General features: G+C 33.7%; 2 protein-coding genes across 2 annotated transcripts; both read right to left on the reverse strand.

Annotated features, from left to right (window-relative positions):
* Positions 1–1,190: 1,190 nt before the first annotated feature.
* On the reverse strand, positions 1,191–1,631 carry LOC114733081 (putative disease resistance RPP13-like protein 1). The gene has a single exon (XM_028920489.1). The coding sequence runs from the start codon at positions 1,629–1,631 to the stop codon at positions 1,191–1,193; it is 441 nt and encodes a 146-aa protein (XP_028776322.1).
* Positions 1,632–16,943: 15,312 nt separating this feature from the next.
* LOC114733082 (putative disease resistance protein RGA1) lies at positions 16,944–21,110 on the reverse strand. Its single transcript, XM_028920490.1, has 2 exons — positions 18,463–21,110; positions 16,944–18,030 (listed from the first exon to the last, which is right to left on the reverse strand). The coding sequence occupies exons 1-2, from the start codon at positions 21,108–21,110 to the stop codon at positions 16,944–16,946; spliced, it is 3,735 nt and encodes a 1,244-aa protein (XP_028776323.1).
* Positions 21,111–24,402: the final 3,292 nt, after the last annotated feature.

A 24,402-nucleotide genomic window follows, 5' to 3' on the forward strand; every position in this document is an offset into this window, starting at 1 on the left:
CAACCATTTGCCAAAAACATTGTAAATAGGCAGTAATCTGATTGTGCGACGTGGCTCTAAAACTTCTAAAATTATCTCATCCTCATCATGCACTTTTTCTCCCATAAGTCCATATCTTAAGGTCAATCCTCCAAGATATGACATGTAAAGCAGAGACTATGATGACTCAATCTCCTTTACATTTCTCCACTGCCTTCTCAAATTTGTAATCTCCAAATGTCTCCTTAAACAGATTAGATCACGTAGCTCACTTATCCTTGCACCACCACTACCACTCACTTCGTCCACCACAAATGTGGTCAGTGTTTGGAGATTAATCAAACACCCCGAACCACTTGGCATGCATATCGAGCGCTTACAATAATCCAATTTAAGATGTCTCAGTCTTACCAATCTCTTCAAGTCACTAGGAAGTTCTATTAAAAATTGACAACCATTAAGTATTAGAGTCAGCAAGTTATGCAACTTGGTAATTCCTCATGAGAGCTTCTTAAGTGGCTCATTATTACTTAAGATATCTTAAATGCTTCAAGTCTATGATACTTTTTGGAATTCGCAAGTCTTGATTCGTAAGAACCAATACATGTAGCTGCTTCAGAAGTGATGTTGTGGACCTACAAATTAGATTAAAAACTTTTGACGAAGAGTGACTTGGGATAAATTTCCACTATCCTTTTACCGACAAAATTGTTCTCATTTTCTTTATCTTGATATTACCAAGTGGAAACTTCCCAAAATTGCCAAGATGACTTCACATATGACAAATCCCATAACCTGAGTTCTCTATATCTATCCTTTCACTTGTGACAATGTAACTCTCATTTTTACTGACTGTGCTAGATCATCTATGAGGTCATGCATCTTGCACCATCCTATGTCACCAAAAAAATCTCTCATCACATCTTGAAACAAGCACCTTGACAATAACTATTTGAAATACTCGTCACTAACATCTTCTAAGAACCTATTTTTATGTAAGGGTTAAACGAATCCCTCAGCTCTCCATAGCTGAATGAGTATTGTTCTCTCAATCTTATAATCTTTTAGAATTAGAGAGCAAAATGCAAAGCAATTTTTTAAATGGGAGGGAAGATGATCATAACTAAGTTTAAGGATGGAAAAGATTTTGTTGTCCTCAGAATCTGTAGTTGAAAGTTCATTATCCCTAAAATATGACCATTCACTCACTTCTAACTCTGTTGAACAATAGGATACCAATGGTTCTTATTGCAAGTGGAACTCCTGCATATTTTCTCACAATATCCTTTCCCATCCCCAAAAACCACTCTACAACATAGCTCCCAAGAGTTACCTTCATGCAAATCTTTCAAGGAAAGAGGCGGATGCGTGCCCATTGTATCTGCCACTTCCATACTGCTTGTAGTGACAACGATCATACTCCCTTTTCTTCTAGCCCTGAACAAGTTTTCTAATTTAAGCCATTCCCTACGATCCTTAATATTCCAAACATCATCTAACACACGTTGAAAAAGTTTCCCCTCAATTGTATGTCTCAATTCTCGGGCTGCTTGGTGCGCCTTATTAGCAGGTGTTTCCTGCTCAATAATCTTTTGAGCTAACATGTTATTGCCAAGTGCATGGGATTCATCAGACACACAAAGCCTTGTCATAACCTCAAAATGATTTTTATAGCCACATCATTATACACTTGTTGAGCAAGTGTCGTTTTTCCTTCAATTCCAACTATGGGAACTACCCGACATCATTTTTAACATTAGAGTTTAAATGGGTACTAACAAGACGCATTCTTTACTCATCTCTCCCCACAACATCTTGTTCGCTTGCAAACAGGTCGGTTCGTCTCCATTCATGAGACTCATTCGATGTACTCGAAGAGCTCTCATGCAATAGAAACGAATTCTTCTCGTCATAAATCTCGTCTAGTTTCTTTCTAATTGCCCTAATTTGCATCCCATTTTATGATCACAAGCACGTCGGTTTGATTTGGAGAAGAATATGCGTGCCTCCTTTGCCATTTTATCTTTGGTCATCACTTCCCTGGCTAGCTCCTGATAGACCATATTTTTAAGATGTTTAAAAAGTAGCCCAATGACATTTTCAGCAAGGGCTTCCATTGATTATCGATGGCAAATTCAAATGGGGTTTGTATGATGAGGAGAGTAATTGTAATAAACACACCTCTAATTGAATACAATTCGTGTAATAATCGGAGACATAATAAGAAACTACAATGCTTATATCATAATATGGAGAGGTTCAATCACGGGATTCAGCCTCAAGGGTAAGCAATTACACCTCAAAATTTAGAATAAGAGAAGTAATAGTCTTCTATAGAGGAGGGATTAATGCGGATAGTGAGCGGATGGTGAGGAGAAAGGCGGTGTGCGTACAGAGAGAAGTTAGATAACAAGTTAGGGTGTGTTTGGATTAGTGTCAGGTAAAACTGATTTCTAGTTTAATTGGCTTTTTTAATTGAAGTTAGAGTAAAAGTCAGTTAATATAATGCGATTTATGTTTGGATATGTATTTATAAAAAGTCAGTTGGAAAAGTTAAAAGTTCTTTGGATGATTAAATAGAGAAATGAGTTCAGTTGTAAAATGACTAAAAAGGATAAAGACTTTATTGAATAGTAGTGTTTAATATTTTATATTTTTGATGTGATAATAGTTAAAAAATTACCTAAAATTATTAAGATAAAATAAAAATAGTTTATTTGTGAGATTATAAAATAAAAAATTTGTTACAAAAAAAATTTGAAAACACATTGTAGATAATTAATTAAATATATATAAAGGACAAATATGAATGTAAATTAAAATTCATTTGGTCTCTAATAAAAGTAAATGAAATCACATAATTAATTAAATCGTAAGTTTTGTACAATTTGGTCTCTAATTGAGTCACGAACACGATTCATTTGTGCGATGAGAACAAAGGAGATAAGGCAGAGGAGAAAATGTGAGGGTCAATCTGGGTTGGCATATTTTTATTGCTCATTTAATGCTACACTAACGGTATAATGCATTTTGAAACTGCAGTTTGAAATGAAAAAAGTCATATTTTCCTCCGTTTTGTCCAACTAAGGTTGAAGGCTAGAAGTGGGTTGGGTTTTTAGCTCATCCAAACAACCATTTAGGGTGTGTTTGGATTGGCGTTGGGCAAAACTGACTTCTAGTTTAATTGACTTTTGTAATTGAAATTAAAGTAAAAATTAGTTAGTGTAATACAATTTATGTTTAGATTGATGCTTATTAAAAGTCAGTTAAAAAAGTTAAAAGTTATTTGGATGATTAAATAGAAAAGTGAGTTCAGTTATAAAAATTTATGGGAAGGGATGAAATTACATTTTGAAATGAAAAAGTCATATTTTCTTCCGTTGAGCCCAACTGAGATTGAAGGCCAGAAGTTGGTTGGACTTTTAGACCCATTCAAACAAACATTTGGTCCTAAATAAGTCATAAATTACAGTTTCATGCTTTCCCATGAACTTTTATCATTTTAAACTGCAATCCAAATATAGCCTTAGCCTTAGATATCTTGACTAGTTGCTGGCTTTTTGCTGTTATTGGCTACTTAATTAGGAGTTTCTTTTCCTAGTTTATTTCTTTTTTATGTTTTTTAAAAAAAGCCTAGGCTTGCCTTTGTATCTGAAAAAATAACAAGTTAGATAACCTCTCCACTTTTTTATGGCATTTCTTTCCACTGGTCTAATCCGCATCCTTCATCAAATTTATTGGTGAAGAAAAATCATTCACGTAAATGGATAGTTCTGCTTTGTGAAAATGCCATGGTGTTCTGTTCTTTAAAAAGGGAAATCAAAAGAATAAAAATAAAAAAGTGTAAGTCTTATGTTTGTTTTTTAAAAGCGCAAGATATTAAAATTCAATTAGCACTGTGCCGTCAGAACAGTGAACCAATGTTGTGGCTGTATTTCTCTTTCATTTTAAATTAAATAAAAAATATTATATGTAATCCTAAAAATATAATATTTAAATAAAAAAATCGATTAATTCATAAGTAAATAGCATCACACCATTTACATGAATCATTTTTAATAGATGTGATGAAGGGTGTGGCCTCGTGTGGATTAGAGAAGTGGAGGGAATTTGACCTTAAAGAATTGGAGAGGTTCCTCGCTCAGTCCATCCTAACGTCCAACTCGGTGTCACTCGAAACCGCGTGGGCTCTCTCCGTCTATAACTGAAAAAACACAAAAGCATGATATTTAAAGAGTTTTTCTAATGAAAATTAAATTATGATTTCAAAAATAATTTTATAATATACAAAATAAACACATGAAAACATTTGTCTTAGTCTGTGAAAAAATACTTTTTAAAAGCATTTTTATCTAAATACCCCCTTAATACCTTCTCATTGCACGCTTTAAAAACTCTTTCATTTTCTTTTTCTCCATGCCCTCGCTTTCTGTCTCTACGTTTTCCTCCCTTCTTTTTTTTATCTTATTATCTCTCTAGCTTTTCACTCCAAAACTACAGAGGAAGAGGATAGTATACAACCCCTTGGACTTATAAAAGAAAATTCCTGCTAAAGAAGATAGAAAAACACAGAAGACGCTATATATTTTATTGCAAGCAAAAATTAGAATAGTAAAAATATTACACAAAAGCCATAAACTTTTTTGAAAAAATTGCATGCCAATCGATTAAGATAGTAGAAAACATTTAGTTAAAAGGCGGCAGTATAAAATTGTTGTTTCTTAAGTATAGAATAATGACAATTTTTACGGTTTTTTTAATAACATTTTATTTGAAGGGAGGAATAACGGTTGGCCATAATTTTTTATGGCTTTGGCGTTTTGTTCATTGTGAATTTAAAGATGAACAATAGAAGACAATAAACAGGAAAAAAAATGAAAGAAAGAGTAGAGAGAGGGCGGGGGGGAAGAGAGGGTGTTTTTAATTTTTACAGTGTGTGATGTGAAGGTATTAAATGTCATCTGCATTTGCCTTTTTTCAACCAGAAATTAAATGAAGGGTCAGGATTAGGGAAGTGGAAGGAAACGGACGTAAAAGAAATGGAGAGACCCAGGAACACATACAAGATTTGTCACCACAAAAAGAATAATGATAACCCTACCATTAACCATTTCATTTATGAATTTTCTTGTAACAGAAATACATGTCCTATCAAGACAGAATTTGTAACCTATTATCCTCTTGCCTAGCAGGCAAAGATTCACCTCCATGAAAAGGATGATTCATTCGAATCGATATGAGTATCCAACACATTGCATTGCTAGTGCCGCACTTAAAAACCGGGTCTGAATTCTTTCTATTTCCTTTTTCAGTACTTCCAAGAAAAAAGGCCAAAACTATAATAACGTTCTTAATTAAAGAGAATGTTAATGGAAAGTAGACAGTTAATTAGTCCTAAAATCAGTAATGGAAAATTATTGAGAAAGGAAAGAATAAGAGACTCTGTGTGAAAAAGAATGGAGACAAATAAGAAAAGCATGCTCATCTTATCGGAGAGGAAATGGCATTTTTTTGCCGGTGACATGAATTCATATGCTTATCTTGCTCAACGACAATAATATGACCTCATCGTTCTGTGTCATGATATAACAATGAACATATTGCATTAGATACTTGTTTTGCCGTTAAACGTCAAAATTGTATATTAGTGCTATATCAATGTCAACATCATATTCAAATTCAAATTAAATTAGAGTTAATGTGAGCATTACAAACTATTTTTATCAGTACATCCAGCATTCTAAAATATTTTGATGTGTATCCAGCATCTTGAAGTATTTTTTTCAAGTGCGTCCAACATCTTTAAGTATTTTTTGGTGCATCCAACATCCTAATATTTTTTTGGGTGTGTTCAGCACACTAAAATATTTTTTGGTACATTCAACACTAAAGCAAAAAAAATTTCAGGGGGTTTGATGCTCCAAAAAAAAAAAACTTCAAAGTGCTGGATAAATCACAAAATATTTTAGAACACCTAAAAAAAACTTTATAACGTTGGATGTACTTTTAATCCATTAAATTAAGGAAGAATGACAAAAAAAGAAGTTGGAAATTACTAAATCTCAAATTAGGTTTGATAATAACACTTTATTTAATATTAACAACACTGAATTTGCAAATAACAACAAATTTTTATTGACATTTCATATTTGATATTTACAAATTTTCAGCTTATTTTTTGTCATTTTTTCTTAGATTAATAGCAGTTTAATTTTTCAATATATAGACATATTCTTCTCTTTGTAAAAATATTTTTTTTATGGAAAATAACACTTCTTTTATAATATCTTCATATATATTCTAAATGTTTTGATCGTAAAGAGTATGAATAACTTCATATTTGAAGAGAATTTCATAACTTACTGATTGCTCAAAATTAGAAAATGAAACAATTTTCTTTTTTTTTTCCCAATAACATAAAGAATTTTCTTTTATGCGAAGCTCAAAAAAATAATAGAGAACAGGAACAAATAATAGAGAAGAGGAAGATAAGGATCCTTAATTGAATGATCCATGATGTAGCAGTGTTTTTTTCATTATTTATATTATTTAAAAATTAAAATATTTAACCTTCGTTCATTAAATTCAAAAGCAGGTGGAAACAGAGTTGACTTTATACAAGTGACATTACATTCGAAGAAAAAATGTAACATTAAGAGGAAAAATTCTGCCATTATATAAATTATTGTCTTTATCGGATAACAAAGGCGTAAAAAAAATAAAATACATGTTGCTTCTGTCATTTTATTTTCAACAGGACAAATTCTTTTCTCCATTTGAGATAAACTCTTGATGAGAAGAATTAATTTGTGTGAGAGAAAAGAATAACGAGATTCCCATGCCTACTTTAATAGATAACTTACTCTCATACATTAATAAATAGTTTCATGAAAGCAAGGGGGTGTGTGTGAGAGAGATTTTCAAGTTAAAAATAGTATTTATTCATGAACTCTTTAAGTTATAAATCTGTTTAATATTTTTTTAATAGCAAAATTACAATGGCATTTCTACTTTCTAAAACGAACGTTACTGGAAAATCACCTTTTTATGATATGCTACCTCCGGTCCTAATTATAAGATCTCGTTTGTAGACTACAAACGAGATCTTATAATTAGGGCCAGAGGTAGAGTGTGTGTGTGTAAATTTATATTTATTGAATATTTAGATTTGATTTTCCAACATCATATATGCAACTACAAACAAGATCTTATAATTAGGGCCAAAGGTAGAGTGTGTGTGTGTGTAAATTTATATATATTGAATATTTAGATTTGATTTTCCAACATCATATATGCATGGATCTTCAAGTATCAAACAAGGAATCTCAAAGCCAGATTTAAAGTTTGTGTGAGCTATGATAGCCAAAATTATGAATTTTCCCATATTAATTTTTCTAACAAATACTGAAGGACCTCGAAGAAGTGAGGGAATGAGACACCAACTCTTTATTCCAAAAGAGCATTTGGAATGTGAAAAATTTTGAAACCCCTGGATGTACCTATGATACATATATTAGATTCTTTGGGGACTCTTGATGTGATTCCAAAACAGAGCACTTTATGAGTTTTAGCTTCTTTAAAGATGACATGACACTGTTGATAGAATAAGGAAAAGACGCCAATTCAAAGCATTATTAGAAGAGTTCAATTAGTCTCTGCAATTATGAAGTGAGACTTGCTATTTTATTATGAATCAAAATAACTGCAACCATCAATTTGAAGCTTCCCTAATGATGCTAGATTCCTTATATATCCACTTTGAAAACCTTAAAATATGCTCCATTAACAAAAATAGTTATATCATTATTACAATTATCTGGATTCTTGTCTTTATCAAGAAATGCTCTTCTCTGCTTTGTGGAGTTTTTGATGGAGATAACTTCCACACAAGTTGATGAAAGTGCAATAATACTCATGAGATTAAAAAAATGATGGGCTAAAGGGCTTTTTTTTTCCTGTTTGAATTAAGAACAAGAGTAATTAAAAACTCAATATGCGAAAGCTTTTAGTGAAAGAGAAAACTTGGGTACAATATTTACAAATATGTGTCAAATTATTCTGTACGTGGATTTTCTTCAAGTTCCTGTATGCCCACAGATCATTGCCGAAGCAACCTCATTAGTTTACCATCATGATTTTAAAATTTTTTTGTTACTCATTAGAATTTCTAACAAACTACTTGAAAACTCACTACTAAAGACGGAATGCCGTTTTGGTGCACAAGATCTCTCAAAGGAATCTCCCAAACATAATTAAGGCAAACCCATATCCATAAGATGACAAAAGTCCACTTCACAATTTCAGCGATTTAATCATTCGTTTGGAAGCACAAGGAAAAATTAAACGGAATTAATTGTGGGTAGAATTTTTTTGAAATATACACCCAGATTTTGTTGAAATGGATGACAAGGAAACCGATTATTATATTCACCCAATATAAGCTTTTGGTACGTGAGTAAGTGCTGGCCAATCCAAGGGGGTGTTTGGATGAAAACGAAACCATGATTTCAAAAATAATTTTACAATATACGAAGTAAATATGTAGAAGAGTTTATCTTGATTTGCAGAAAAACGTTTTTAAAAAGCACTTCTTACAGTTCCCAAACACCCCCCAAGTCCTCTAAACATCATCCATATCTTTTCGGTAAAGCAGAGCAATCAAAAATGAAATGATGTTGCAATGATGTGAGACTTTTTATTGAGGGGGTTTTTGGATAAAACTAAGCCATGGTTTGGAGAATAGCTTCTGGAGAGAATAGATTTAAAATAGATTTTGTGAAAAATAGATTTTCTGAAAAAATGATTCTGATAAAGTGATAGTGTTTAGATAGTTATTATCAGAAACACTTTTTATATGTGCAAATTACTAAAAAAAGCATACAAATATGATAATTACATAAAAGATAGGTTTTATAATATATTTTAATTTGAAGGAATAAAATTGTTAATAATATATTTTTTTACCAACATAATTAATAATATATAAGAAAATATAATTAATAAATAATTAATATGTGTATATATATTTATAAAAAAAGATTAAATATGTTTATAGAAAAATGAATTAAAAAAGTTCCGTAATAATTAAGATGTTGCATCGATATGGAGCATTTATAATAGTTTTTTTTAACTACATATTACCAGTCTGGTCGAAGCTTTCCTTCAATGAAAGTTTAAGACCTTGTCTGCATATTAACTCTCTAATTAGGTTTTATATTAAGGACCGAAATAATAATCTTACATTTAAGACCAATATTAACTCTCCAATTAGGTCCTACATTAAAGACTGAAATAATAAATTTGTTAATTTTTTTTTTGCCAACATAATAAACAATGCATAAAAACATATATTAATTACTATATCCAGTTCTAAATATAAGAGCTAGTTAACTAATTTGAGAAGATTAAGAAAATGAGTTAAGTTAGTTATTTATAATAAATAGTTGTTGTCTTTCCTACAATATCCCTATTAATCAAGTTTATTGATTATAACTACTGTTATTAGAAGGACTATATTAAGAAACAATAGAGAAATATGAGAAATAAAATATATTGAGGTTTTATATTTAGGACCAAATAAAAATCAAATAAAGTCTTATGTTAAAGACAGGATGTAGTAATTGTTAATATGTGTATATATAATTATAAAATATAAGATATATTTTTAGAAAAATGAATAATTGTTTTCAACAAAAAAAATGTATTACTGTAGGGGGGAGAACTGCTCAAAAGACAAAAAAAAATTCTAGGAGAGAGAAGAAAAAATGTCAAGGCATGAAGATGACAGGGATGGGACAAACAATTTCTCTGACAACACCCATATATCGTTCAAAAAGCGAAAATTTTTTGCTTATTATGAAACCAAGGTTTCAAAAAATTGATGGATATTTGGATAATTTTTTTCCCAAACCATGGTTTGGGCAATCATCCAAACACCCATGAGTCTGGAAGTAAATTCAAAGCACGTAGCCCATCTTTGACTTCTAGATACCTTGTTTCTGCACATTGTGTGCTTTGTTACATTAATTTTGTTATGGTCAAGATTTAATTTAAATTTATTTTATATTTTATTTTAGTTTTTATTTTAAGAGACATGTACTTTAAAATAAGTATAATTTTATAATTCTCACTTTTAAAAAAAATATTAAAATAAATGTACATGAGATTTTTTGAATCTGTACTGTATTTATAGATAGGATCAAACTCACGACCTCTTGCTTACAAGATAATATCAATGTTATTAGGTTACAACACCTGTTGTTGTGAAAAAGAAAATCTCCTTCAATTAAATCTTAGCAAGTCAATAGCATATAAAAAATGAGTTAAAATAAAAATAAAAAAATCTTCCTCCCTGTAATTCTAGGCCTTTGAGCTCGCTGCTGTCTTACTAATAAATGAATAAAGAAGAAATCATCAAGTTTATCTCACTAGTATAAATTTAACGAACGATTTAAACCACCATTGACCAGTTGTATTTTTTAAATATTATTTCATTTTTTGAATCGGTTGCTAAAACATGTAGTTTAAAATATATATTTTTTTAGACCGGTGGCGTAGACAACAGGCATAAAAGTCTCTTATTTTAGATCAGTTGTTAATGTTAATGCATCTAGTCTCAAAGCCTTAGTAAGTTAGTGGCATATTATAAGAAAATATGCCAAATAAGAAAACCTTAGAAACCTTAGACATAAAAAAAGTTTCATTTTAATTAAACATTAGTAAGTCAATGGCGCAAAAAATATCAGGCCAAAAAATATGGGAAATGAACAATATGTCATTGTGTCAGTTTTAAAAAAATTGCAATATTTGATCTGAAAATAATAAAATTGTAACTTCATTTTATGAAAATTACACAGACAAATTGGTTATTTTCCCCCATTTTCATAATTTCAGTTCAAGTTTTTCCTCTTTTCCTGTTATTTGGAAGTGATAACTTTTTTTTTTTGGAAATTTCCTATCACTATTAGAAAAAAGACTTTTAACGTCACAAAATAACGACGGTTAAGTAGAAAAATGACGTGGAAAAAAAGGCAGTGGCATTTTTGTAAATAAGTTGAATAGGTTGTTATTTTCCACGGTGGTTTTCTTAAAAACCGCCGTGGAAAGTGCGTCCATTAGCCCTACGCCGCTTCGTGGTCCGTCATTTTCGTTCTCGTTTCATCAGTGCGCCGTGGTCCCCCTCTGTCCCACCACCAAAAAACTGCCATTACCGGCCATTCCCGCCACTACCCCACCGTTTAAACTCCTCCATTGAGCTTGTGGTGCCTCGCCGCCGTTCGCCGCTGTTCGAACGCCCCTCATTTCGCATCATTCTTTCTCGGTCGTGGTCCCCTCTGTCCCATCACTGAAAAACTGCCATTACCGGCCATACCCCTCACTATCCCACCGTTTAAACTCCTCCATTGAGCTTGTGGTGCCTTGCCGCCATCTGCCGCCGTTTGAACGCCCCTCATTTCGCATTTGAATCTTCTCTACTCTGTGAGTATCCTCTTTTTTCATTCTTTTCAATTTTTCTTGGTTTGTTGAATGTTTTGGCCATGAAAATCTGTTGTATTTGAAATGGGTTTGTTAGTTTTACATTGTGGTTGGCTTGTATTGTTCATTTTGCATTTTTTATGTGGTTGAACCGTTGATTGGTGGGCATTGGATGTGAGAAAACCTTAATTCCTTCTTATATACTGTATTAGAAACATCTTTAAATGTTTGGAGTTGATTAGTTGTGAAGTTTTTAAATTTTTTGATAATTTTTTGATATTTATTTTGAATTTTTGGTAATTTTTTTGTAATAAATATAAGAATTTAGTAATAAATAATCTGTTTGTTATTTTGTGTTTTTTTTCTTCGTTATGAATTTTGATTGATAGTAAAGTGTTATTTAAATAATCTTTAGAACAATGGATCATAGTTGGATGAAAGCTAAGAGAATTAGCAAGGAATATGAGGATGGGGTTGAAAAGTTTCTTAAGTTTGCTCAAAGAAATGCCCCTGATAAAAGAGATGGATTGTACTATTGTCCTTATATCAAATGTTTAAACAATAGTCGACGGAGTATTTCTGAGATAAAAGAGCATCTTATTTTTGATGGGATAAATTTGAGGTATACAAATTGGATATGGCATGGAGAAATTAGAAAGACTACACTGTCTGCAAATAAGAAGGTTGTGAATGAAGACTTTGGTAATAAAATTTCGGATATGTTTCGTGATATAAGGTCTGAATCCTCTACACAGTTCTCTTCCACCTTTGAAACTTTGTGTAGTGATGCAGAGACACCTTTATACCAGGGGTGCAAAGATGATTATACAAGGTTGACAACCGTATTGAAACTGATGAATTTGAAAGCAAGAAATGGTTGGACCGATGCTAATTTTACAGAATTGCTTGAATTGCTAAGTGATATTCTTCCCAAAGGGAATTCACTTCCGAAACAAATGTATGAGGCAAAAAAGATTTTGTGTCCGATGGGTTTGGAATATGAGAACATACATGTGTATCCTAATGACTGTATATTATTCAAAAATGATTATGAAGGGCTGAATAAGTGTCCTAAATGTGGGACTTCAAGATACAAAATGAAGAAAGATGATGGTGATTATAATGAGATGACCAAAGGTTCTCCTTTGAAGGTTCTGTGGTATCTTCCAATAATACCACCATTTAAGCGTCTATTTGCTAATGCCACAGATGCAAAGAACTTGAGATGGCATTTCGATGAGAAAATATGTGATGAAAAGCTTCGTCACCCAGCAGATTCTCCTCCATGGAAAACAATAGATCAAAATTTTCTTCAATTTGGTGGCGAGCCAAGAAACCTTCGACTAGGGCTTTGTACGGACGAAATTAACCCATATGGTAATCTTAGTAGCACACACAGTACTTGGCCAGTGCTCCTCGTAATTTACAACTTGCCTCCTTGGTTATGTATGAAAAGAAAGTATATCATGCTATCTTTGATGATCTCGGGGCCAAAACAACTGGGAAATGATATCGATGTGTATTTGGCACCTTTGATTGAGGATCTGAAGAAATTATGGGAGGAAGGTGTTGATGTGTTTGATGCATATAAACAAGAGACCTTCAATTTACGTGCCATGATCTTCACCACGATAAATGACTTTCCAGCATATGGAAATTTGTCAGGATACAGTGTTAAGGGGCATAAAGCATGCCCAATATGCGAAGAAAGCACCCACTATATGCAACTTAAACATGACAGGAAGACAGTATAACTTGGTCACAGAAGGTTTCTTAGTCTGTATCACCCTTACCGTAGATTGAAAAAGGCATTTAATGGCTCACAAAAATATGAAATGGCTCCAAGACCATTAACTGGAGAAGAAGTTTATCAGCAGGTGGAAGGAATTAATGTGGTCTTCGGTAAGAAGAAGAAGAAGAAGACTGCCGATGAGAGGAATATATGGAAAAAAAGATCTATCTTTTTTTATCTTCCATATTGGCAAAGTCTTGATGTGAGGCATAGTCTAGATGTGATGCATGTGGAGAAGAATGTATGTGAGAGCCTTGTTGGTACACTTTTGCATATAAGTGAAAAGACTAAAGATAGAATCAATACAAGACGAGACTTAGTCGAAATTGGAATAAGAAATGTCCTTCACCCACAAGAAAGAGATGGTAAGAGGGCTTATTTACATCCAGCTGCGCACACATTATCAAAAGAAGAGAAAAGAAGTTTCTGTGCTTTTGTCAATAGTATTAAGGTGCCACAAGGTTATTCTTCTAATTTAAGCAAACTTGTTTCAATGCAAGATTTGAAGATAACGAGAATGAAATCTCATGATTGTCATGTGTTGATGCAATAATTACTTCCACTTGCTATTCGAGGCATTATGAAAACCGATGTGAGAAATACTATTACAAGATTCTGTATGTTTTTTAGTGCCATTTGCAGCAAAGTCATTGATCCTGCTGAGTTGGATGAATTAGAAAATGAAGGTTATGTGATCCTCTCTCAATTGGAAATGCATTTTCCTCCATCATTTTTTGATATTATGGTCCACTTGATAGTTCATCTTGTGCGAGAGATAAGACTTTGTAGTCCTGTGTGTTTAAGATGGATGTACCCTTTTGAGAGATACATGAAAATCCTAAAAGGGTACTCTAAGAATCCTTATCAGCCTGAGGCATCAATTGTTGAGAGATATGCAGCTGAGGAGGCAGTTGAGTTTTGTAACGCATATCTTGATAGGGTAAAGGCAGTTTATGTTTATATATTTATTACTTGTGAAGTTTATAAAAACATGCTCTAATACCATTTTCTTTTATACTATTGATAGGGCTTTTCATAGTTTTAATGTTGTGGCGATTAAACAAAATAGACAAGCACCAAGATGGATTCTTCCAAAGGTATATGTTGTTTTGAACTAACTTTTAAATATTTTTGGATGAATTAAAGTTAATGTTTATAATCAATAATGTCTAATATTCAATTTTATATCTTATTTTTTTAGTACCATTGTCAATAAGGACATGTTGAATGTGGATATTATGTCATCCGCTACATGAATGACATAATTGAGACAGGAACGATTGAGAAATTAGACGAGGTAAAGATGAGTTACGTTGCATGACGTTCTTCAATTCATTTCACATTTTTGACTAAGTTTACTATGTTATTTTTTATTAACAGATATTTCAAAATACTGCGCCATATCTCATGGATGACATCAACTTCATGAGGGACACTTTGTCAACAACATTGGTACAAACTATTGAAATTTAGCTTTCAAATAGTTAGATCATTTCTCAAAAAATTCATTGTTAGATGTTTTCTCTTGGTTCCCTCTTATATATACATGTTCATGATTTCTATTGTACAGAGAAGTAGTTACTTCTATTTTAGAATTGCTGGTCCTAGCCAATACGTGTTCTTTGGTCTTAACCCCTTAGTTCTATTGGCCGATTTTCCTATTTTCGTATTGTGTAAAAGAAATTTCAATGTTGTATATATATTAACTAGCTAATTGATCTTGTTCTGCGTATTCTGCACTGCTTATATTTATTTGGAACTGTAAACTGCAGAGTGGTAAAAATGAAAATCCAGCAGAATTTTTTTAAAAAAATTTTTTTTTTAACGGCGGTTATCTTCATAACCACCATTAAAAGTATTTTCCACGACAGTTAAAACAAAAAACTGCTGTTAAAAGTTAAATTTCAATGGCGGTTTTTTGTTTAACCGCCATGGAAATATTAATTTCCACAGCGGTTTTTTATTTAACTGCCGTGGAAAATCAATTTTCCACGGCGGTTTCAAACCGCCGTGTTTTCTTTACCTTTCAACGTCGCCTTTATCAATTTTACCTTCAAAACCGCCGTGAAAAGCCTTTTTTCTGGTAGTGTACTTTTAAGATTCTTGTTTAGTCATTTTTCCTATAAAACATGCGTTAAAACAAAAATAAAGAAATGTTCCTCACCGTGATCGGACCATTGAGCTCGCTGTCATATCGATCAATAAAGAAGGAAGAAATCATCAATTCCCTCTCATTAGGGTTAAAAAAATTTGAAATACCTTGTTAAAAACAATTTTACCATGTATGAGATAAGTACGTGAAAATAATATTATCTTAATGTGTATAAAAATACTTTTTTAAGTGTTTTTTAGAATAAGCAAACAGCGACTGTTCTATTTAAACAGGTCATGGGAAATAAAGTTTAAAATGTATGACATATTTTTAAATATTATTTAACTTTTTAAATGGTTTTGTAAAACATATGGTGTAAAATATATTTTTAAGAAAATTAATATTTTAGTCCTTCAACTTTAAAATTGACTCTTTGGTAAAATTTAAAAAAAAATTTAAACTAACTTATAACTCAATCCCTTAACTACGACTCAGTGCGACTTAATTTTTAAACTTTTGATTGGCTTGTAATTCTCTCGTCTTTTAATTTTTTTTTTATATTACTATCCTTATCATTTATAACTCATCTTATGTGACAAAGTTTTGTCTCCAACTCAGTTCCACATGGCTCCTCCTTCCCAAAAAGTCCATGCCACTTCACCACCTCTTCTGATGCTCCCCAACTCGGCGTCTTTCCATTCAGCTTTGGCGATGACACCGTCTCTTGTGCTTGTCGTCAAAATCCATATTAGCTTATTTTTCTCGAGCTTATAAAGACACCAAACATTTTAGTTAGGGTAGTCAGTAAAATTTTCCCAAAACATTGATGCAATTATTTTACTCTTTTGTGATAAAATAAAAAAAAATCATATTCAGCACCGTCCACAAAATTCCTCATCTATTAAAAAAACTTGACAAACACAATAAATATTTAAGAAAGTCATTTTATTATTTACTCTGAAACCATTTCTTTTTGTTTCTAAACAAAAAATTTTGGCCCAAGTAGCTCTTGATTTGAAATATTGTCTTAAATGTGATGTTCCCTAAGAAGCTTTTAACTCAAAACTGTGCGAAGGGTATATAATATAAGCATTTAATTAGGTGGAATAACGCTAACCCATAACACGTGATATCAGTAAAGCAATTAAATTTACACAACATCAAATCCAGGAAATACTAAAATTCCACTTCAGTACAATTTCCACAAATTATTCATTCATTCACGGAATTAATAGTAATTAAGAGTCTTTTTAAAAGAGTTCAGACCACAACTTTGAAGATCCCATAAATGTTCAGGGAATAGAGTTTGGACTTGACCAGCAGCAGCGTCTTTTCTTAAGCACATAACATAGAAGCGGCACGCACAAACACATGATGAGGACTGCAAGAGAAAGAGTATAAGCTACGTGTGAAACTACCAACGAAGAGAAGAATGGAGTTAAAAGTAAATATATACGTACCCTGATTTTGTTGAAACGGGTGATAAGAAAACCCGTTACTTATTCACCAAGAAAAATGTGTGTGAGCAAGTACTGGCCAATCCACACCCTCTGATTTCTGTCTGTATCTTTGTTTTAAAGTAGAGCAACCGCTGATAACAAAACATCACAATGATGTCAGACTCTTTATTGAGTCTGGAAGTGATGCCAAAGTGCAGTCAGACAGGTCAAGAAATTGCAATGATGTGAGATTTCCGATGGACTCTGGAAGTGATGCCAAAGAAGTACAATCAGAGAGGTCAAGAGATCGCAATGATGTGAGATTTCCGATGGACTCTGGAAGTGATGCCAAAGAAGTACAGTCAGAGAGGTCAAGAGATTGCAATGATGTGAGATTTCTGATAGACTCTGGAAGTGATGCCAAAGAAGTGCAGTGACGGAGGTAAAGAGATTGCAATGATATGAGACTTCCGATGGACTCTGGAAGTGAATCCAAAGAAGTGCAGTGACGGAGGTAAAGAGATTGCAATGATGTGAGATTTCCAATGGACTCTGGAAGTAATGCCAACGAAGTGCAGTCAGAGAGGTAAAGAGATTGCAATGATATGAGATTTCTGATGGACTCTGGAAGTGATGCCAAAGAAGTGCAGTCAGAGAGGTCAAGAGATTGCAATGATGTGAGATTTGTGATGGACTCTGGAAGTGATGCCAAAGAAGTGCAGTTAGAGAGGTCAAGAGATTGCAATGATATGAGATTTCTGATGGACTCTGGAAGTGATGCCAAAGAAGTGCAGTGATGGAGGTAAAGAGATTGCAATGATGTGAGATTTCTGATAGACTCTGGAAGTGATGCCAAAGAAGTGCAGCTAGAGAGGTTAAGAGATTGCAGTGCTATGAGATTTCCGATAGACTCTGGAAGTGATGCCAAAGAAGTGCAGTCGGAGAGATGAAGACATTTCAATGCTGTGAGATTTCCGATGGACTCTGGAAGTGATGCCAAAGAAATGCAGGTAGAGAGGTTAAGAGATTGCAGTGCTATGAGATTTCCGATAGACTCTGGAAGTGATGCCAAAGAAGTGCAGTCGGAGAGATGAAGACATTTCAATGCTGTGAGATTTCCGATGGACTCTGGAAGTGATGCCAAAGAAGTGCAGTGATGGAGGTAAAGAGATTGCAATGATGTGAGATTTCCGATGGTTGCTGGAAGTGATGTCAAAGAAGTGCAGCTGGAGAGGTCAAAAGATTGCAACGATGTGAGATTTCTGATGGTCTCTGGAAGTGATTCCAAAGAAGTGCAGCTGGAGAGGTCAAGAGATTGCAATGATGTGAAATTTCTAATGGTCTCAGGAAGTGATACCAATGAAGTGCAGCTGGAGAGGGGAAGAGATTGTAATGATATGAGATTTCCGATGGTATATGGAAGTGATGCCAAAGAGGTGCAGCTAGAGAGGTGAAGAGATTGCAATGATGTGAGATTTCCGACGGTATCTGGAAGTGATGCCAAAGAAATGCAGCTAGAGAAGTCAAGAGATTGCAATGATTTGAGATTTCCTATAGACTCTGGAAGTGATGCCAAAGAAATGCATTTGGAGAGGACAAGAGATTGTAATAATGTGAGATTTACGATGGACTCTGGAAGTGATGCCAAAGAAGTGCAGTGATGGAGGTAAAGAGATTGCAATGATTTGAGATTTCCGATGGACTCTGGAAGTGATGCCAAAGAAGTGCAGTTGGAGAGGTAAAGAGATTGCAATGATTTGAGATTTCCGATGGACTCTGGAAGTAATGCCAATGAAGTGCAACTGGAGAGGTCAAGAGATTGCAATAATCTGAGATTTCTGATGGACTCTGGAAGTGATGCCAAAGAAGTGCAGTTGGAGAGGTGAAGATATTTCAATGCTGTGAGATTTCTGATGGACTCTGGAAGTGATGCCAAAGAAGTGCAGCCGGAGAGATGAAGACATTTCAATGCTGTGAGATTTCCGATGGACTCTGGAAGTGATGCCAAAGAAGTGCAGCTAGAGAGGTTAAGAGATTCCAGTGCTATGAGATTTCCGATAGACTCTGGAAGTGATGCCAAAGAAGTGCAGTCGGAGAGATGAAGACGTTCCAATGCTGTGAGATTTCCAATGGACTCTGGAAGTGATGCCAAAGAAGTGCAGTCGGAGAGATGAAGACGTTCCAATGCTGTGAGATTTCCGATGGACTCTGGAAGTGATGCCAAAGAAGTGCAGCTGGAAAGGTGAAGAGATTTCAATAATGTGAGATTTCCGATGGTCTCTGGAAGTGATGCCAAAAAAGTGCAGCGGGAGAGGTCAAGAGATTGCAACGATGTGAGATTTCTGATGGTCTCTGGAAGTGATGCCAAAAAAGTGCAGCTGGAGAGGTCAAGAGATCGCAATAATGTGAGATGTTCAATGGACTCTGGAAGTGATGCCAAAGATACCCAATTTTTAAGTTTCAGGGTCAACAAGTTATACAACTTGGTGATTCCTCGTGGGAGCTTCTTGAGTTTAACTTTCCCACTTAAATCAAGATATCTTAAATGCTTCAAGTCTCCAATACTCTCTGGAATTTCCAACTCTTCATCTACAAGAACCAATACACGTAAGCGCTTTGGAAGTGATGTTGTAGGCCTACAAATTAGATTAAAAACTCTTGATGAAGACTGACTCAAGATAAATTCCAAATGTCCTTGTAGGAGCAAAATTGTTCTCATTTTTTTGGTGTTGGCATTGCCAAGTGGAAACTTCCAGGCACCGTCAAAATGAATTGACATATGACGAGCCCCATTACCAAATTTCTCTTCTTCTATTCTTTCACTTGTGACAATGTAACACTCATTTTTAGTGACTAATTGTGCTAGATCATGTATGAGGTCATGCATCTTGCAGGACCATATGTCACCAAAATTATTTTTCTTCACATCTTGAAACAAGCACCTCGACAACAACTGCTTGAAATACTCATAACCAACATCTTCCAAGCACTTCCTTTGATCCAAAGATTGAATGAACCCCTCAGCTATCCACAACCGAATTAGTGTTTCTCTCTCAATCTCGTAATCTTTTGGAAACAAAGAGCAAAATGCAAAACACTTTTTCAAATGGGGGGGAAGATGATCATAACTAAGTTTAAGGATAGAAAAGATCTTATTATCCTTAAGATCTATATTCGCAAGTTTATTGTTCCTAAAATTTGACCACTCATTCACTTCTAACGCTTTGTGAAACAATATGCTACCAATGGCTCTTATTGCAAGCGGAACTCCAGCACATTTTCTCACAATATCCTTTCCAATCCCTACCAACTTGTGATCATCAGGTTCTTTCCCGTCCCAAAAAGCGACTCTACAAAATAGCTCCCAAGAGTTACCTTCATCCAAATCGTTCAAGAAAAGAGGCGGATGCGGGTGCATTGTTTGCGCCACTTCCATACTCCGTGTAGTGATAATGATCATACTCCCTTTTCGTCCAGCCCTGAATATGTTTTCTAATTTAAGCCATTCCCCACGATCCTTAATATTCCAAACATCATCTAACACAAGTAGAAAACGTTTCTCCATAATTTTATCTCTTAATAGTTTGAGGGCATCATCAGATTTTTCCTGCTTAATGATCTTTTGAGCTAACGTGTTATTGGAAAGTTGATGGGATTCATCAGACACACAAACCCACATCATAGGCTCAAAATGATTTTTAGAAGCCACATCATTATACACTTGTTGAGCAAATGTCGTCTTCCCCAATCCTCCAATCCCAACTATGGGAACTACTGAGACATCATTTTTCACATCAGGGTTTAAAAGGATCCTAACAAGATCCCTTCTTTCCTTGTCTCTCCCGACAACATCTTGGTCGCTCACAAATGAGTCGGTTCGTCTCAATTCATGAGGCTCATTCGAAGTACTCGAAACGCTCTCATGCAATCGGATCGGATTCTTCTCATCGTAAATCTCGTCTATTTTCTTCCCAATTGCCCTAATTTTTTGACCCATTTTATGCGCACAAACAAGTCGGTTTGATTTGGAGAAGAATATGCGTACCTCCTTCGCCATTTTATCTTTGGTCATCACTTTCCTTGCTAGCTCCTCAGCAGAGTAGGCATCCAACAAGTCTTCGGCATCAAGCACCATATCTCTCAGCTTTTGCAGCAAATCATTGTTCACTTCACTTTTCGTGGCCTTTCCCTCATCATCATGAAGCACGGCTTTAATTCCAGTGACTTTCCTCTCCAGAGTCTCCAAATCATCTTGGAAATTGCAAAGAAGGTCAAGCTCTTTAGCAGTTAAACAGCCCAGTAGCCGAATGACATTCTCAATAAGGACTTCCATTGATGATCGATGGGAAACTCAAATGAGGTGTGAATGATGACGAGAGTAATTGTAATAAACACACCTCTAACTGAATACAATTTGTGTAATAATCAGAGAAATAACAAGAAACTACAATGCTTACGTCATAATATGGAGAGTTTTAGCAATTACACCTCAAAAATTAGAATAAGAGAAGCAATAGTCTCATATAGAGGATGAATACAGACAGTGAGGAAGAAGGCCGCGTACAGAGAGAAGTAGCTAGATAACAAGTTAGATATCTTGACTAGTTGCTGGCTTTTTGTTTTTAGGTAGGAGCTTCTTTTCCGAGTTTGTCCCCCGCCCCCCCAAAAAAAAAAACCGAGGCTCGTTTTTGTATCTCAAAAAAAAAAAGACACTTAGATAGCTTCTCCGCATTTTTATAGTCCATTTCCTTCCACTTGTTTAATCCACACACTTCGTCAAATTGAAAAATTTTGATCCAAAATATAAAAGATTGACAAAATAATTAATTGTAGTCTTTCACTTTTATCTGTTCTTGTAAGGAGAAGACAGAATTTTAAATGCATGAGAGGGCGATGAGAGAATTTTTCAATTACTATCACATTCTTTAGTAAAAATAAGATGAGTAAATTTTATGAATTTAAAATATATTTAATGACTTGATTAATATTTCTTGATCTGTGTACTTGTGTTTTGAAACGGAGAAAGTATGTCAGTAGTCATTACTGTAGAAGGATCAGTAAAACAAATTCCAACAATCACAGTGTTCATCCTAAATGACCTTTCCAATGTTTTGTGCAATAGCTTTTTTTTTTTTTATATAGTAAAAGACAAAATAATATTAAGGTAATAACAACAATTACAAAGTTTCAATAGTGTGTGTGTATATATATATATATAGCATTAACAGGCCTTTGAAGTGCCGGCATCAATTTAATAACCACTTTAATAAGAATAAAATTAAAAAAATTATTAATTTAATGTTATTTTTACATGTGAATACTTATTACGAATGATAATCATAATGAGTATCGGAATGCCAAGTAGGCAAGTAATATTGGGGAGAAAAAAAAAAGCCAGGATAGAGTAAAAAGTGGCATGGCGTGAAAGGGACCCTAGTCTCTGGTCTTATCCGTTGGCGTCAACGTGAAGTAGACAATACATTCAATTTAACACTTTTATTTTTTTGGCCTGACGTTCAATTTATTGCTCTGCTAGCCTCCATCAATCATTTCGTGATAAAGGCTGGACGATAATGAGTGCAGCGGATGGAAACAGGTGCATGCTTGTGCTTGCGGGGCTGAAAGGGTCGGACGGCACTACCAGTAATAAAGATGCTTACCGGTAGCAGAATTTCAAACTTCTTGCGTGCTAACTCAGCTTTTGTATCCTCTTGAAAAAAAAAAAAGGCAAATAAAAACTTTAAAAATAAAAAAATTATCAATAAAACTTATAATATTAGTATTAATTTTGATAACAATTTAATAATTTTTTTAAATTGGTCTCTGTATGCAATTTTTTAATTTTTTGGATTTTTTTAAAAAATCAATGGTTCAAATTTTATTAGAAAATCCCACTAAAAGAATCTAAAATAACTAAATCCTAAATCAGTAATTCCTACAAATTTCACAAATTATTCTTACATTTCTTTCTTCTTTATCTTTTTGAATGAAAATTAAATATGACTAAAATAAAAAAAGAGAAAATTCTAAAAAACTTTTAAAATTTTGAAATCTTAAATTAGTGATGACCACAAAAATATGTTGTCATTTGTTTTTTAAATATTATCAATTATTATTAAAATATAATAAACAAGACTAATTTGTAATTTTAAATTTTAAAAATATTTTTTAAGATTCTCTCGTTAAAAAATGATCATTAATAAATAATTTATATTTAAGATAAAAAAACTTATTTGCGTGTAACTTATAATAAGCAATGGTTAGGTAGAGATATAGACTAGACAGGCAACTTTCTGAAAATTTAATGTGTTTTTTTAATTACAAGTGACAATTATAATAAGTTATGGGAATGGTAAGTAGGCAAGCAATATTGGAAAAAAAATGCCAGGGTAGAGTGAAAAGTGGCATGGGGTGAAATGGACCCTCTCCTCTAGTCTTATCCTTTGGCGTCAATGTGAAGGAGACAATACATTCAATTTAGTACTCTCTTTTTTTTCTTTGCGCTGACACTCAATTTAGTACTCTATCAGCCTCCATCAATAATTTCGGGATAAATCTGAATGAATTGGCTGGACAATAATGCGTGTGGCAGATGATGGAAACAGGTGCATGCATGTGCTTGGGGGGCTGAAAGGGTTGGACCGCACTACCAGTAATAAAGATGCAAACCGACAGCAGAATTTCAAGCCACTTGCCTGCTAACTCAGCCTTGCATTCTCTTTTTTGGTTTTTTTTTTTTTTTTCCCGGGGGGACAAAGAAAACTGGTGAACAAAAATCTTAAAAATAAAAAAATTGTAAGTTAAAACTTAACGGTCAATGATTAGATAGATAGAAATTAAATCTCAAATATATAAATAAGATTTGTGTAACATACATTTTAATTTTATAAGAAGTTTATATATATTTTTAAAATAAAGGAAAAGTTTTTATAATTTAGAAAAAATGCAGGAGTAGTCAATATATTTTATTTAAATGGAAACTGAACATTTGACATGCGAGCTCGTAATCGCAGTACCGATCAAATAAAAAAAATTATAAAAATAATATTATAATAATAATTTTATAAAATGTTAAAGGGAAAATGACAGTAAAATACCATGTGAATTTCAAAAAGACAAATAAGGCACCTGAATAAGCAAAACGACAAATAAGGCATCAGGTACCAATCTGAAATTTTGATTTTTAGCCTAAAGACCGAATTGCCCTTATTATGTTTGAAAACTGAAGAGATAGAAAAAGGTAGAAGCCACCTCCTCCCTGCGAAAGCAATCCCTCCACTCGTCGAAAGAGAAACTGCCCCCACTTGGCGAAACCAATCCACCTACTCGGTGAAACTAATCCCTCCCCTTAGCGAAACCGAATCCTCCTACTTGGCGAAACCAATCCCTCCACTCAACGAAACTGAATCCCTCCCACTTGACAAAACTAAATCCAAGCTCCTTCAGTCACTGAAAAAGGTTCTTCGATTTGCAAGGGGATTTGTATGTAAGGGGATTTACAAACTATTTTTAGGAAATGTAAAGCTGCCTGATTTTCAAGTATTGTTAAATCATTTGTCCAGAATGTTACTACACGTATAACGAGATTTATAACTCGCGAAGTGAATTTGACTACTTCTTCGAAG

The sequence above is a fragment of the Neltuma alba genome, unplaced genomic scaffold (assembly GCF_004799145.2).
Source record: "Neltuma alba isolate B1F8T4 unplaced genomic scaffold, ASM479914v2 tig00012964_pilon, whole genome shotgun sequence".
In the NCBI taxonomy this organism is placed as follows: Eukaryota; Viridiplantae; Streptophyta; class Magnoliopsida; order Fabales; family Fabaceae; genus Neltuma; species Neltuma alba.